At 39.7% G+C, this 16,588-nt stretch overlaps 1 protein-coding gene across 8 annotated transcripts in view; it reads right to left on the reverse strand.

Moving 5' to 3' along the window:
* Positions 1 to 16,588, reverse strand: part of NCOA2 (nuclear receptor coactivator 2) — a 267,879-nt gene that overhangs the window by 95,794 nt on the left and 155,497 nt on the right. For 7 of the 8 annotated variants that reach the window (XR_006885610.1, XM_046642258.1, XM_046642263.1 and 4 more), the window contains 2 exons: positions 4,478 to 4,582; positions 1,581 to 1,753 (listed from right to left, as the gene is read on the reverse strand). Coding sequence is in view for 7 of the 8 variants with exons in the window: in XM_046642258.1 (XP_046498214.1) it covers positions 1,581 to 1,753; positions 4,478 to 4,563 (259 nt within the window). In the remaining variant the exon portion in view is untranslated. Of the gene's footprint in view, positions 1 to 1,580; positions 1,754 to 4,477; positions 4,583 to 4,816; positions 4,835 to 16,588 lie in introns of those variants that run through there. The other variant, XM_046642262.1, reaches the window with a different exon arrangement.

A 16,588-nucleotide genomic window follows, 5' to 3' on the forward strand; every position in this document is an offset into this window, starting at 1 on the left:
TCCCAGCAGGACACATCTTAACGTGTTTTATGGTTTGAAGGGGGAATTAACAAGGTTTTGCAAAACTTTTAAAACCTTGTGCAAGACCTTGATAGCAAAAAAAAAAAAAGGAACTGTTTTAAAAAGTACTACCTAACATGCCATGTTCACAAAATTGAATCCTTCAAAATCTTTAGAAACCTGAAGCAAGAAGCATAATGATTTCTCCCCTGCAGTGCTATCAGCAACGAGAGGCACTGGAAAACCAGAACCGGTGATTTCTCCTGAGTTCTAGGAATAACATTTATCCATTTGCTGATACCAAAAAATGAAGAAGATACAAAAGCGAGATTAAACTGAGTTTTGATCACTAGTGAATCTCAAAGGGAAAAGACGGAAGAGGAAAGAGATGAAGGCAGACTGAGATAGGCATGGAGGGAGAAACTCCTTGAATGTTCAATGTTATGATATCATTTTGATGGAGAAACCAGGAAATAGGACTGATTTTTCAGACTGGTCTGGTATTAGAAACCATGTTGTATATACTATGTGTGTATTTTTACATTCTCATAAGACAGAACTATATTTATAAAATCGTTTTATATAAAACTTGGATCAATATTATATGTATGAAAAATGGAAAATGCTATGATGATAATATGCAAATAGGTAGCTAGGATTTTATGATAGAAGGGAGCAGGCGAAGTTTCAGTCTCGCATCCTACAGAGACAAAGACATTATTTTTCTAAAATCCGTCTCTTTTGAATATTATATAAAAGGTAGACAAAATCATGAAGTATAAGATGATACATTCAAGAGGAGATTACAAGAGATAACAATCTGCCTTGCCCTGCAGGAAAGCAGTTTTTGAATACTTCAAGAGCATATGTTGGCCCCGAGCACCAAGACACTGTTCGTACTTGCCTAATACAGATTATTTTTGGCACCACAAAGTCCAATGTGTTTTTTAAAATATTATTTTCTTAATTTCTTTCTGTAGGCAAAAATATCAAAGAAGAGAGGCAGAAAATGATCTCAGAAAAAAAGAAAACCCCAGGAAGAAAGCTGCCATGTCGGGGTCTCAGCTTCACAAGAGGATTCTGACTGGAGGTTTGAGCTTTTCAAATCTCTTGTCATTCAGGATATGAAACTCTAATTTAGTGGCGTGGCCAGGTGAGGCTCTGACTTAATCAGATATGCTGACTAGCTGAAACAGAAGGTGGTTCCCTTCCTCATTTCTGGTTTCCATCTTCAGCTGGCTCCTCACTTGCAAATTGTGACAATCACTTGCCGTGCAAACTATGAAAATTCTGAGGGAAGGGGAGAATCGGTGTGCACCTAACTGAGTTTTACTAGATAAAAAGTGGCATCCCCCTGCCTCACCTCCATCTCCTCTGTCTTTAGGAATGGTTGAATTTTACAGAGAGCCTATTTATACACCACTGCAAGTGATACTTGCATTCATCTTGCACTGTGACATCATTTCCTCATCAATAATTTAAGCATAAGAAATGGATTAAAGGCACTCTGAAGAGACTTCTCACACATGGAAAAACAGAAGCCAACTAAACTCTCCAAAATATTAATTCAGTCCTCTTACCTTGTTCTTTGATCTGACGAATTTGCTTCACAGTTTCTTTTAAGATTGCACATTTGTCAGGTTTGAAGTTAAAGTTGTCTATATCGTTAAAATTTGCAAAAATCAGCTCTGCAAGTTCTTCAATATATTTATTTTCCTGTTCACGATTACGTTTCTCAGTGCTCCTCTTGGGGCTAAAAAGAAGAAACATGTTTTTATTATGAATTTGAAAAAGAGCTATTATGAAAAAGACAAGTATGCGAAACAAGTTCTGATACTATGACAGCAATTTATGGAAACACGGAAGGACTTTGGGGGCAAAAAACTGAATATGCCCCAAATGTTGCATGTTCTTTTGAAATCAAACTTACCCCAGTTCTTAATTATATATTTACTTGCATAATCATTTCTTCAACGTGCTTCATGTCTCCCACTGGACTATAAGCTTCACAATGCCAAGGATCGCCACTGTGCTTAATACAATGCTTGGGACAAGTGGGCATCAAATTTATTGAATAAATAAAGGCATGTTTTAGAAAAGTAAGGGAGGTTACCTTTATAAAACTTTAAAATTTTATTCCAGATTAGTAAAAGAAGAAAGGGAAGTTAACCTGGTTATAACAGGAAAAAATAAATTTCAATGATTTTTGGCAGTGCACAAAAAATAATAAAAATAAATCTTTATAATTTCATAGACTTCTTTAGGATGTTAGTAATCAAACCTAATAGCCTTTTTAGACAATGCAAAAAACCACAGCACAGCTGGAAACAAAAGCGAAACTGACCCAGGCTAGTTGTTAACTGTCCAGGCTGAACGACATGCAAGATATAAACAAGCGGTCCAAGTCCAGCTGAAGTTTTAAAAAGTTAATGGAAGGGAGGGAAAAATAAAAATTGCCAAGATCTTTGCATGTGAATTTGATAAAACAGCAAACTCAAAAGTTCCCTTTGATAATAACAGTGTACAATTTTTTTCCTCAATAGAGGGCCCATTAAATGACATTCAAACAATACAATAAATAAGAAAGCAAGTTGTTTAACGTAGCAACTTTCTGTATTTTTAACATATTTGCGTATAATACCAATTTATAAAATTTTGTAATCTGTCACAGACTTCCAGATATTGCCTCTAAATACGAGCTGTATTTTCATAAACTAATAAACCTAAGATGGGACACAATTTCTCCATTTTATAGTGGTTACATGATTTGTCCAAGATCACCCAGTGAGTTACTGGTAACACAGTCACCAGCATTTGGTTTTCCTAAGTCTCATTTGTAGCCCTCGCTTCTACTTTTTTAAGAGCAGGGAAAAGAGGGAGTGGCTGCAATTTGTGGAAGAGCCAAGATCCCCTTGTGGAGCCCTACCCCCTCCACCTCCCTCCTCACTCCTCCAACAATAAATAAATGACTAATAGGTGAGAAAGGGGAGCTGCGTCACAGAGACCTGAGAGCACCAGGAGAGGGCTCGGGGACGTGCCCACCCCACCAGGCACCAGCATGACGCCAGGTAAGAGGGCAGCCTCTCCACTGAACAGCTTCCGTTTGACAAAAATGCCTCCTGAGTAGGACTCCTGAGCATCAAAGGCAGTTGGACAGACAGAAGGTTGTGGTCAGCCAGGAAGTACTACGGAATCTAGAGGCAACACCCAGGAGCTGGGGGCTCCGGATGGAAGGTGACAGCGGCAATTTAACAGGCTTGTTTTGTTGGCAACTGGAAGGGGAAAGGGAATATAAAATATTGGCTTTTTGCTCTTTTTCCCTCTCTTCTTCTCTTAATGACTTTTCCTAGTCCTCTTCCCTGGTTTCCCATCTGACCTTTTTACTAGCCATTTAATAGAAGTTTGTTGTTTTTATCTAACTTTTAAAATAACTTCTATGACTTAGATCATCAAGAGTCAAGTCTCTCTTCTGCGTTCGTTCCCTATTTGCCTCGTTCTCATCCTTCCAAACGGGTAATGACTCAAGTGGTTCTTAATTATCCTAAAACAATAGAAATATAGGTTCTTACTTTCTCTCTCTTTTATATAAATGGTAGTAACTGCATAAACATTTTCTAAACCTTGCCTTTTCTCTGTAACAATATTCTTAAGAGATTTTTTCCATATCAATCCATAAACAGTGTCCTCGTTCTTTTTCATAGCTGTATTGTGTTCTAGGCTATGGATGTGTCATAGCTGTTTAAACAGTTCCCCACAAACATTTAGGTTTTCCTAATCTGTTGCAATTATAAACAATGCTACAACAAGTAACCTCATACAGACACCTCTTTGCACGGGTGAAAGTATATTGCTGAAAAATTCCTAGAAGTGGAGCTGCTAGTTCAAAGAGGATCTGCATGTATGATTTTAATAGATACTGCTAAATTACCCCACATGGAGGTTATAGCAACTTGCACTTCTACCCATAATATTTAGCATGGAACTTGCTTTAAAATTATTTGTTTTATTCACTGAAGAGCTACAATCTTTATCACCAACTCAAAATCAAGTGGATCTAACATTTGATGTCTTGCTCATTATAAAAACCAAAACCAAAACCAAACAAGTGTAAAACTCAGGATAAAACTAACGGCAAATTTTTTACTATGCGATCTTCTTGTCTTTATGACATTCTATCATCCAACAGAAAAGAAAATGTGAGAAACTGAAGGTTATAGAATAAACTGGTTTTAAGAGTCAAGTACACAGGAGACATCAGAAGAAGTATGTAGCTTTCCTCTTCTTGTAAAGAATAATAAAATCTGTAACTGATTATCATATCCAAAATGTAAGCTAACTAATATGTAATCCAAGGTTGAAGGGTTAAGGAGAAAAATCACACAATCTTTGAATCAGTGTAAAATCAATGCTAAAATGGCAAAGAAGTGGACGTGGCTTTCATGGGCAATACTGATTCTGTTTCTCACAAGAATCTAACCTGGGTCCAAGCTGGTCAGGACATTCCTTGCGCTTTCTTGTCTCTGCCCTGGATGGGTCAGAGGTGTTTTCTCCCATCCCACTCATCTTGAACACATATCAGCAACTAAAATAGAAAACAGGGGGGAAAAAAGTGAAAAGAGCTGATGACAACATGTTTGATCAATTTACCAACAATGAAAGAACTTCTACTTCAATCAGAAATTTGACAACAGTAATTAACACATTGTTTTCATTATGTGCACTTATAACTTCCAATGAAAAGGCTGCATTTTTTTTTCACCTTGCTTAAAGGTTAAGCAAATGCAAAGATTAACATTTAAAAAACAAACCAGCCTACCTCACTGGGCCCATACTCTTTAAACAGGAGTTGTATTTCAACGGCACCAAGAACTACAATCTGCTGGCCTGGGTTTCTGCTGCCAGCCTCCAGTTTCAGGAGTGATCTTGCACCATGTGGAAACTACAGGTGTTGTAAGGGGCTCCTCCCAGTCTCTGTTTGGGGTTGGCCAATGCGAAGTCTGTGCTGCAACAGCTCCCATGACAGACAAGCCAGGAAGAGGCAGTGCCATGCCACTAAGCTGATGTTTCCCAACCCGACCAGGTAGATCTGGCATCCTTGTCCCAGCCCCCAGTCCTCGCCCTGCATGAGCCCTCTGTAAGGAATGCCCCTTAAACACAGGGTCCTCCTGCCTCCGTGTGGAGTCTCCAGGGCCCTCCTCTCCAGCAGCAGCTGCCCTGAGGCTCCTCCCCAGCTGCCCTCTTTCCATGGCTGCTGGCCTCCCCAGGCACACCTCCCCTCATGCTGCACAGGGCGGTTTCCTCTCACATCCTGCCCCACCCCCCCAGACGATTCTAACTGCTATCACCAAAGGCCTTAAGGTGCACTTGAAAAATCAGGGAACACTGTTGACCTGAACAGAGAAGGACAGTTACTGGCTCCTCCTTGCTGAACAACTTTCAGTAAGAAAATAAAAGGACATATAATAAGAGAATCAGCGTGATCACATTGGTCATCAGTAGCATAGCCAAAATAATACTTAAATATGCAAAGAACAAGAGTCATGGAGGTTTACGTTCTAAAAGAACCAAACAAAGACTTGAGGAAACGGAAAATGGTTATTACTCAAGATGTTTAATAACCGCTGAGGAAAAGAAAAAAAAAAATGCAGCCCAAAAACTTTAAGTCAGCATTTAAACCCTTTCCTAAAGCTCTAATTCTACGCTACTTCCCTTCCTTCTGTTCCGCAGGCTTCTCAAATCACCTTCCCCCTCCTTTACTTTCTATAGTGGCTTTTCTTCCTTTACAGATTGGAAAAATCAGAGGGAAGGGCGAGTCAATAGAAGGTCAAGGACTTAAGGAGGACGCCAGAGAGCAAGAGGTTCATCAAGAGCAAGGACAAAGAGGAAGGGGCTAAGAAAACCCCCAAGGCTGATCCCTGTGTCACTGTCACATACCCATCCACCTGCACAGCTGCTTCCTCGGTGTAATGTGGAATGCTCAGTCTCCCTACAGTCATTCCTTCTGGCCTCTACTCTGATCCAAGAGGGCAGAGGAGTTACTTTTTTTTTTCAAGAGTCATGCATAAGTAGGATGAAGAAACATTGTACCAGTTGAGGGAGGTTGCACCAATTGCACATTCTATTCAAGAAGTCACACAGGAGGGGACAGTTCTGAAAGCTAATGCCTGAGTGTCCTGCTGGTAGGAGCAATGTAACCAAGTCCCAAGGTCCTGTACTGTGGTCACATTTTTGGGCTGATAATAAGTATAACCTGTATTCAGTTACTATTCATTTAGCATTTACTATGCACCAAGCAATTCAGACATAATTTAATCATAAAAACAGACTATGAGGGGCCAGCTCAGTGGCATAGTGGTTAAGGTTGCGTGCTCTGCTCCGGTGGCCCTGGGTTCATGGGTTCGGACCCTGGACATGGACATACACACCACTCATCAAGCCATGCTGTGCTGGCATCCCACATACAAAATAGAGGACGATTGGCAGGGCTGGCCCGTTTGCCGAGTGGTTAAGTTCATGTGCTCTGCTTCAGTGGCCCAGGGTTTTGCTGGTTTGGATCCTGGACGTGGACATGGCACCACTCATCAAGCAATCCTGAAGCAGCATCCCACATAGCACAACCAGAAGCACCTACAACTAGAGTTTTCAACTATGTACTGGGAGGGGTTGGGGAGAAGAAGAAGAAGAAAAAAAAAGGAAGACTGGCAACAGATGTTAGCTCAGGACCAATCTTCCTCACCAAATAAAATAAAATAAAATAAAAAATAAAACCAGACTATGAAAGGCAATAGAGCAGAGAAGCTAATGGCCAGTAGCCATGTCCAGGCTCCACCACCTGGTTAGTTGTGGGACCTTCGTGCCTCAATTCTCTCTTCTGTAAAATGGGGATAATCATTAGCACCTACAGCACAGGGCTGCTGAGCGGATCAGCAAAGGGCGGAACTGGGATTCATACACAGGCTTACACAGTCCTACTCTTAACTGAAGCGTTGCGGCAAAGGTTCTCCTCATCAAATAAGCATTCTTCCTCTAATCACACAGTAATAGGTAGCTGGGAGAAGCAGCAAGCTCTGGAGTGGATGTGCTTCCATGCTGGACTCTTTGCTCCCCCGATCTGAACATCACCTGTTCATTCACAGAGCGCCTGCCTGGCACTAGAGGGCGGGCACTCAGCACCGTGAGGAGCAGGAAGATTGTGGCTCTCAAGAAGACAGGGTGAGAGGGAAGATCAATTTGTATGTAGGAAAACCTTCAATACGTAAAAACAGGTGAAGGTATCACACAAGTGGTCTGTGCCCGTCTGCCGGCTGGAACAGAGAAGGTCCTGAGCTGGGCCTTGGGGATGGCGGATGAGTTATTACAGCAGGAGAGGGGCCAGGGCACTGCAGGAGGACAGCGTGATGCGGACACCTGAGCACCAGGACCCTTCTCAGATGAGACCGCACCAACAGGCACTGTCAAGATTTCTCTTGGAACCACAATTCCCACGGTTTCACTCAGAGGCATGTAAGAAAAAATGTTTCTCATCCGATCTAAGTAAGCTTTCATCAAACGACCTAGGGGATTTTCACCCTGGAAGCAGCTTTCCATAAATCATAAAAACTTAAGGAAATTTTCATCATCAAAATATAAACTTCAATATATAACAAAATGCCCTATATAGTAGGTCTGTGTGATAACCTTGTTGATGAAAATAGCTATTTTTCCCCTAAAAGTATCACTATGTATATTATAAAGTATAGTACTATCATAAAAATCAGCAAGCTTTTCAAAAGACAACTTAAAGTGTCTGTTTTACTTAAAGTCGAATATACTCAATTTTTGGATTATAATATTAATAGCATCAGCATCATCTACCTTTAAATTTCCCAAAATATATACATACTAATAATTGTAACTCTGCCGGGGGGAGAGCAATGACACACTTCAACAGAGGGACGAGAAGGCGATAAGGAGTGAAGCAAGGAGCTAACGTTTTCTGCTCTGAGGACAGTCAAACCATTTGAGCAGACTGCAAGGCTGGCTCACAGACCACTCTATCTGTAGCTTTAAAATATCATTCATTTCCTCTCGAAGTAAGTTATTTAAGTGTCAATTTTCTCTTTTATTATTATTATGTGACGGCACCTTAAACACATTTCTTCTAAATCTAAAAGTTTCAGCTTTATGAACATGCTTGCTTCCTTATTTTCTGTGTCTGCCCCATAGGTCCTCTCTTCTGAGCAATTCTGCTGGACCGTGTATGCCCAGTACACATTGCCAAGCAACCTTGAAACCACCAAAGGAAGCATAAGGAGGGGCAGTTGCAGTAACCGGCCAGATTGAGCACAGGTGGATGCACTCTGCCGGCCACGGCCATCAGGGGTGCGGATGCCCCGTTGGAAACACTGCTCATAGACCGGGGGAAAAAAAGACAGTCTCAGATGAAAAAAAGGAAAGGGAGCAAATTTAGGATTGGAACAGAGAATGCAGTAGGGTGGGGGAGGTGGTGACAGGCAGGGGCCATCAGTGGATGTAATCTGAGAGCAGACATGTTGGATTTATGCCCTGCTCTTCAGTGGATGAACCAAATAAATAACAGTGAACTTCATTAATGAGGTGCTCAAAGAGAAGAACTGTGGTGCTCTAATCAAGATGACTGTGACAGATATTCTTAACACCCTGTGTGAGGCTGGGCGGGCAGCAAGTGCTGGAATTTCACACAGGAACGTGTGGTGGGGCTAGGTGAGCTAATTTTTTTCCCCACTCAAGCGACACAGATAAAACCAGAGGTAGAAAGATAGAGTGATCGTTTAGACAGACACATTTATGACTTCTTCTATGCTCTTATGCATAAAGAAACCATCTAAAATAAAATAAACTATGTGGAAAGATGAGTTTTAATGCATTTTTGTAGATGACAGTTAAAAATTAATTTCCAATGAAAAGGTAAGAGATGGAAAATACTCAAGGGCAGCAGTGAAGGTTTAGAAATTTTATTTTGTAGGCAGGCCTAAACTAATAGTGTCTTAAATTTTCTCAATTCTGAAAGTGTTCAATGTAAATCACAAAAACTGAAAACGACACAAGTAACCTCTTGGGTTGTCTGTGATGTAATTACAGTCATTGACAACAAACCAGTTTCTACCAGACGTTGGGGGGCTTGCGAAAGGACAAGAGTGGAAAAGGCAAGGACAAGAGTGGAAAAGATGTTTCGATCTGTCCATTCTTGTTATCTACAACAAAACAATAATCCTGCTTTCACTGAGACAGCACGTCCTCCCTTACACGCTCTGATATCAACTTGTATAAACTAGAGAGTAGAGGAGACAGCTATGGCCACGAGAATTAATATATTTTATTTCTTGAAAGTAATAATATTCTGGGAGGGGAGAACAATGACAGTTAAATCCTTAGCATAATGACAGAAAGTAAAATAAAATGTTAAATCGCAACGCTATTAAAAAGGGCACTCTTCTTGCATGAAATTCATCAATATAACATAAGGTAAGAAAGCCGTTGCTCACAACACAACCTCATACCATGAAAGCTAGTTCGTCATCCTCCAGAATTCATGGAAACGATAATGTGCATTTTATCTTTTATCAGTACTGGCCATCTTCCAAACGAGGCCTATAACTGTCAGATTTATTATACGCTGAACAAATTCCGTTAAAGAATAAATAAGGATAATACTGTTGCTGAAAACCAAACATAATAAGCAATCAAACATCAGATCTCTATTGCTGGTTCCAAGAAGTATTTTTAAAAAATTAGGCCCTCTCTGAAATTCCTTACTTTGAGATGAAATTTATAACGAAATAACATACAAAGAGCTGTTGAAACAATTTCTCTTATCAACGCCCGCGAGAGGAGGAGCTGCCTGAGAAATTATCTAGCTCTTGACACGAGACCAGAAGGCCTCTCGAGTATCCAAGGCCTTCCAGATCTTTCTGAACTCTCTTCACAAGATACATGACATTACTGCGTAATCTGTAGTCTGGTTCTTCACAACTTTGTAAATCTAAGAAATAGGGAGTCTTAAAAATGTACATAAATCTTCACCTAAACACTTTTCCATTTTTATTCTCAAATTAATTCTGAAAGGGTAATCTTTAGAGGCTGCCATCACTCAGAAGTCTGCCTCAACAGTTAACCACACATTCACTGTTTCTTTATCACAAGTGAAAACATTGGCTCATTCTAAACTCGAAACAACTTCTCCCCCAACGTATACTGTGATCCAGGAGGGATCCCTTTATTTTACAAAAGCGAAATTTCTGGGCCAGACTCTGATAAGCCTCAGAAAACACACTATCTAATGTTTAAATATACAAGCTGTGCTTTCAGGATGGGGGTGTCTGAGAAAGGGCCACCGTTTGGAAGTCAGGAAGACGAGACAGCAGAAAAGACATCCAATCGACGGAGGAGGGGAAGTACCTCCTTCCAACAGTGCCAACCGGACAAAATCACCCAAAGCAAACATTATGTTGGCAAGATCCCAACTTTTGGCAAGAGTTAAATAAATATTCTATGCACTAAAGACGCAGATCATGCAAGGATATATTGTTGATTCATAGAAACCAGCACACAAGGAAGCAGCCCACCTGTGACGCAACCCGAGTCAAAATGTCGATTTCTGAACGAGGGATGAGAGCACACAGAAACACCAAACGGCCCCTCCCATGGGCCACACAACTAACGCATTCAACATACTAAGAGAGGATGCTCTACAATATTTCAGAAATACATTTTAGCTAGGAAAATGGTCTATTATTTTCCCCAAAGTGTTATTACTCTTTTGAGCAGATCCTAAGAACACTTTTCACTTCATCTTTACATAACACTATATTGCTTCTTGCTTTGCACACAATAAAATTTTCATTTACCTCACACATTACAGTACATATCTACAGACTCAGACTTACCAAACTGCACGTTAATTCACAGTGACAACAGTTAGTGACATTGTCACATAGTGACAATAGGTTGCAAAGTTTTAGGAGATTTACTCCACATAAATGCAGAATAAAAGGCATCTTATTTGGAACCAAATTCTCAGCTTAACTTCACTACTTTTGAGCAACTTACTGTACACTTCACTTTTTTATTAACTGCAATAAGCCAAACACAAACTACTATTATTAGGATACGATTTTTTCATAATATAAGACTAACAGTTTGCAGCTGGATACAGGATTAAAGAAAATAACATATCCTACAACCACAAGTATTCTTCTCCAAGTCAAATGGCTTCAGCACCTACCTTCTCTTATGCTGTTTCTTACTCCATGGAACAGTTATAATAACAGTGTAGAAACAAATGTTTAAGCTAAAAATTCCTTCCTTTCCAATACGCTCCGCTCTTAGATTTACTTGTGTATAATGGCCTTAAAGTGGTATATTAGACAGTAACTAGAAGACATATTCCATTTTCTGACTGAAAGCCAATAATCCTCATGAATTTTTTAGCTGGAAGACACTTCAAGATGCCATTGGGAAGATGGTAATAAACACATTAGGCTGCAAACGGGCAGCGGGAGCTCTTTAACACATGCTGCAATAAAGAAAGAAAGGGCTAAATTCACGTTCACGGGTTACACAAATAATTTGCGGTAACATTTCCGTCATCTACATCTCTCTTAAAGAAGGAAAAATCCTCTCTTAAAGTCTTATCTTAACAAAATTACGTGCAGAATATGTAAGTAGCAGAGAGCTGTGCTAAACTATCATTGCCACCGGGGGAAACGCCTGGTGTGACATCAGTGACAGAAGAAGGTTTCTACTTTCTGAGTTCTCATAGGCGAAGTGCCTTAATATAGCCAGTCACTGGGCTGCTTGTATAGCCAGCGACGTCAGCCGGTGCTCACACGGCCAGGAATAGCAAGACTAGGTTTTAATAAGGCCTCAGATGAGAAAACATGGAGGGAAGAAGCCGCATTCCCTGCATAACGTAAGCCTTTCCCTTCCCTTCAAGCGGGGTGTACTTTGTCCCTATTTAAAATTGGGAAAACCAGTTTTCACTGAAGGCTTAGCATTCTGGAAAGAAGTCATCCAACTAAGAACTACAAGGTAGTGCTTGTGTCCAAGTTTCAAAACTTGTTCAGATTAAAATTCAATTATCTTTCTTTACTCTGAAACCTATTCTAAACTTATTATGAGATTTTCTAAAAACTGCCTAATTTATGAGGAAAACTTACTGAAATGGCAGAGCAAGACAGTCTATGCCTATATAACAAGTATTTTTATTATTCCATTTGTAAAAAATTTTAATAAATAAATGAGCGAGAGTCCTCTCTTCCCATAGTATAATATTGTTTCCCCTTTTTTGGCTAACATATTGAGTACTTATTATGAATCAAGCACTTTGCACACATTTTCATGCTTAAAAACCCACATTTTTATGTTTTTATATATGTACACACACACACACACTCTGACCCCTTATAGATTATCTAACCTCTCTGACCTGTTTCCATAAGTAATTTGCCCAAATCACACAGATAATACAGATCAGGAGTCAAACAGGTGTAATTATAATAACTACCATTCATTGAGTGCTTCCTATCCTGGCAGGCACTCTCTACGTACTTTACATATCTGAACTCCAGTTCCTGTAATGACCTGTGATTATCACCATTTTACAGAAAGGAAACTGAGGTACTGAAGAGATAAAGTAACGTGACCAGGGCCACACAGTTAGGAAGTTCTAGAGCTCGTAAGTGAATCCAAACAGTTCCTCAATTCCTAACCACAGCACTGTGAGCACTGAGGTTTCTCTATTTTAACACTTTCACTGAAGAGAGAAATATAAACTTATGCATATTATAGAAAGTGATATGTTTTAATTTAATTTGATAAACAATGAACATGTAATTTGAAAGTACTTTTTGCTAAAAATGTAGCAGTATCATTGTAAAATGCCAAACACTTCTTTCTGCAAAAAATGGACATACTTTAAACTCATTTGTCTATTCATTCAATAAATAATTAATGCAACAGGCACTGTTGTAGACATTGGAGAAAGAGTCAGGAACAAAACAGACAGAAAGCTCTGTCCTCCTGAAGTTCACGTTCTAGTGCAGAAAGGAAATCGTGCCTCAGCTCATGAGCAATTATTCCCTGAGGGGAAATGAAGTATTACTGTCATTATTGAATTTATTATGAAGTTATTGAAATAACGAAACCAGCTAGGAATTTTTTTCTGGCACACCAAGAATGCTGAGTTTCATTCAAATTGGTAGAAGCCTGTTTTTCTATAGAATCAGTAGTAATTGATTAATTTAAAAATTCAGTTACCAAGAGCAATTATAGAAAATGATACCTACTACTTTAACTCATTTTAACTTTAACCATAAAAATATACACTTGAGTACCAGTCTCCACTGGAGTTTCATGTTGTCTTTTTGCATAAATATACCTATCATTAAGGCACTGTCTACTACTTCCAAGTTTTGTTTATTTAAAATAGGTTACAACTTAGAGACACTTAAGGTTTCTTATAAGTGCTTATGAGGTACAGATTTTTATTATTTTTTCTCAGTCTTCTATAGACGTGTTGCATATACCTATTTCCTAGCAGTTTTTTCCCATTTAACTGAAGTTTTCAAAACACTTATCTTAGTTTTTATAGAAACATATATGACTTTTCAAACTCATACTTACTCAGTTACATAACATTTAATTAAATGATGTAGTTACAATAACAAGTACAACTGGCATAAACCAGTTGGGACAAGGAGCTGCCTCTTGGTAGGCACGCAATGTCCCTGCTGGGGGCAGGAGTGTGGGGGCACTGCAGCTGCCCGCCAGCCTGGGACATGCAGAGCTCAGCAGCATTAGCCCTGTGTTTTACAGATGGGAATGCGGATCAGGTGGTTATTCCAGCCCACCAGTCCCAAAGGAGGTTGACTAAGAAAATCAGAATTTACACAAAGCCAACCTGAAGGCAGGGGTCGTTCACTCATTCAACAAATATTACTGAGTATCTATTATGTGCCATGCATGGTTCTAGGTATTGAGGAATACAGAAATGAAAAAAACAGACCAAGTCTGTTGTCTATCACTCTCATATTCTAATGGGGGGGGGGCGGGGAGGAAGAAATAGTAAAATAAACAAACCTTTACTATATCAGATATCGATTAGAGCGACAAAGAAAAATAAGGTAGGGTTAGGATAGAGTACAACGCAGATGGGGGTGAGGGGTGCTATTGTAAATAGGTGGCCAGGAAAGTTCTTTCTTGATAGAGTGACATCTGAGTACACACCTTTCTAACAGAAGTCTAAGATTCATAATAGAATTTCTTTATTACGCAACCATTAAAACAAAATTCATCAAGTCGGACAATGGAGTGGCTAAGAGCAGATCCTCTGGTGTCAATTCTGGTTTGGGATCCCTGGAATACCACATATTAGTTATGTTAATTGTGTTAATTAACCTCCTTGGACCTAAGTTTCTTCATTTGTACAACTGCAGAAATAACACGTACCTCTCTCTGTACGTTTGCTGAGAGCATGAAATGGAAAGGGCACAGAACAGCGACCGGCACCTAGTAAGGGCTTGTGTAACAAATGTTAGGTGTTATTATAGGTTGAATTTAATAGCGTGCAAATATCTATGAAATGATCTAAGCCGTTAGTGAATACGGCTGGAGAGGAAAATTAATTTATAGAAAAAAAATTGTAAGAAAATCCACCAAAACATAAGCAGTTAAAATTGTTTTGATGAGCACTATGGGTGTAATTTAATTCTTGTATTTTCCAAATTTCCTTTCATTAACACACCAGACTTTTACGAGTTTACAAGAAGAAAGGAAAGAAGGAACAGAGAAAGAACGGGAGGGAGGGAAGGAAAGAAGGAAAGCCGGCTGTGCTGTGGGAAAAAAACAAAAACAAGAAATCCAAATCGAGATTCTTTTAAATAACCAGGTCTCTGGAATGCAAATGACAAATGTACAAATTGCTTACATGCATATTTTCAGGAGGAACACTGCATAAAGTGAGGTAAATCTACTCTACAGAAAGTGGCACAGAGACTGCCTAAAGGGAATGAAATAAGAAACCGCACCTCATTTTACCCATGAGTGTTAGCAATGCAATTCAAAGTATTGATTATTTCCTTTGGTAAATCAAGGGATATTCTACAACAGTTTCCAAACTACTAAATCTATATTACAACCAATTTATATTTCTCCAAATTTACCCTATGTTCTATATAAGAAAGATGGAAGCTCTTGGTCATTGTGGACTCATTACCATATTCTATTCTCCTTAACTTTAGGAACTTTCTCATGTTTTCTCTCCTACTGATACGACTCTTTTAAAGCAAGAAAAATACCCAAATCATAAGAGCCTTCCAATGAAAGTTACCAAAACTGCTCCTCCTCCTCAGAAAAATCTTACCCTTCTGGTTGGGCTGAAGGGCCATCCTCTTTAGGAAGGCTTGCCAGATTCCCCCAGGAAGAATTAAAGGGTCCCTTCTGCTTGTTCCCAGCCCATGGGACATAAAATTAAAATAACACTTCTTTCTCCTGCATCATTAGTTGCCTCTTGGCACGCACCATGCGCATGAGCCAGCCCTGCGTGGGCCCCAGGCAGACCACTGCAGTTTCTTGGTGCCAGATACGAGACTTAAGCCGTGCTTCTTTCCTCCCTTCTCTCATTCACACTCATTTAACTCCTAACTTTCTTAGGAGTTCTTTATCTCCACTCAAACAGGAAAACAACATAGGGGCAAAACTTTTAAGCATGTCCCAGGGGCAAGGTATAGGACCCAAATTAAACGCCTGTGGTAAGAGAAGAAATAACGCACACAGTAAGATGTCTTTTTCTGAAATACTCTTCTTTAGGTTCTCTGTTCTTTACCTCTTCTCTATAGAAGTGGAAAATGAGCAAGGAGAAAAAACTTGGTTTGGGGAGGACTTACAATTCATTTTTTCACCATATGAATTCCTACAAACTTTCTTTTGGTCAGATGATTACAATAGCTCCAAACAGTATGTGCTATGAGGCAATGGTTGCCATTAAAAATAGAAAAAAGGCAGTTCTGGATCAACAGAAGACTTCCTTCCTCCAAAAGAATCCAATTTGGCCTTAGAAAAATATGCCAAATTAAGCATTTTTATTTGCAAATAAGACATACCTACAGACGGATTTACTGAGAATGACTAGAAAGTTATTTACAAGAATTCATTATTTAAAAAGAATTTAAAAACTACCTTGGCACCTGAAAATACGAGCCGAGACACTTCCCTTAACCATTTTTTCCCTCTCACTTGTTGAATTTTGGTAATCACCAAAACCACCCACTCTGTCGCTTATGAGAATGTTCTACTGCAGCTCAAGTTTCCAACGTGGGATACAAACAGCTTTCATATTGTTACCATTGGAAGTGGACAACGGAGCCCAGTTCTCTGACCTCAGGAGCAGAGGCCAGGGAGCCCTCTAGTTTGGGTGGACTCTGTGAAGAGCACAGCGTTGTCCTGGCCAGCTGTAAGCGGAGGGTCTTCTCCCCTTTCTAGCTCCAGACGGAGTTCTGGCATTTTGTGGAACTAAAACTGTAACTGGACTCAGGAATAGTAGCTTCTGATCACCCCTTGGGAAGCGAATACA

This window comes from Equus quagga, chromosome 16 (genome assembly GCF_021613505.1).
Source record: "Equus quagga isolate Etosha38 chromosome 16, UCLA_HA_Equagga_1.0, whole genome shotgun sequence".
Lineage (NCBI taxonomy): Eukaryota > Metazoa > Chordata > Mammalia > Perissodactyla > Equidae > Equus > Equus quagga.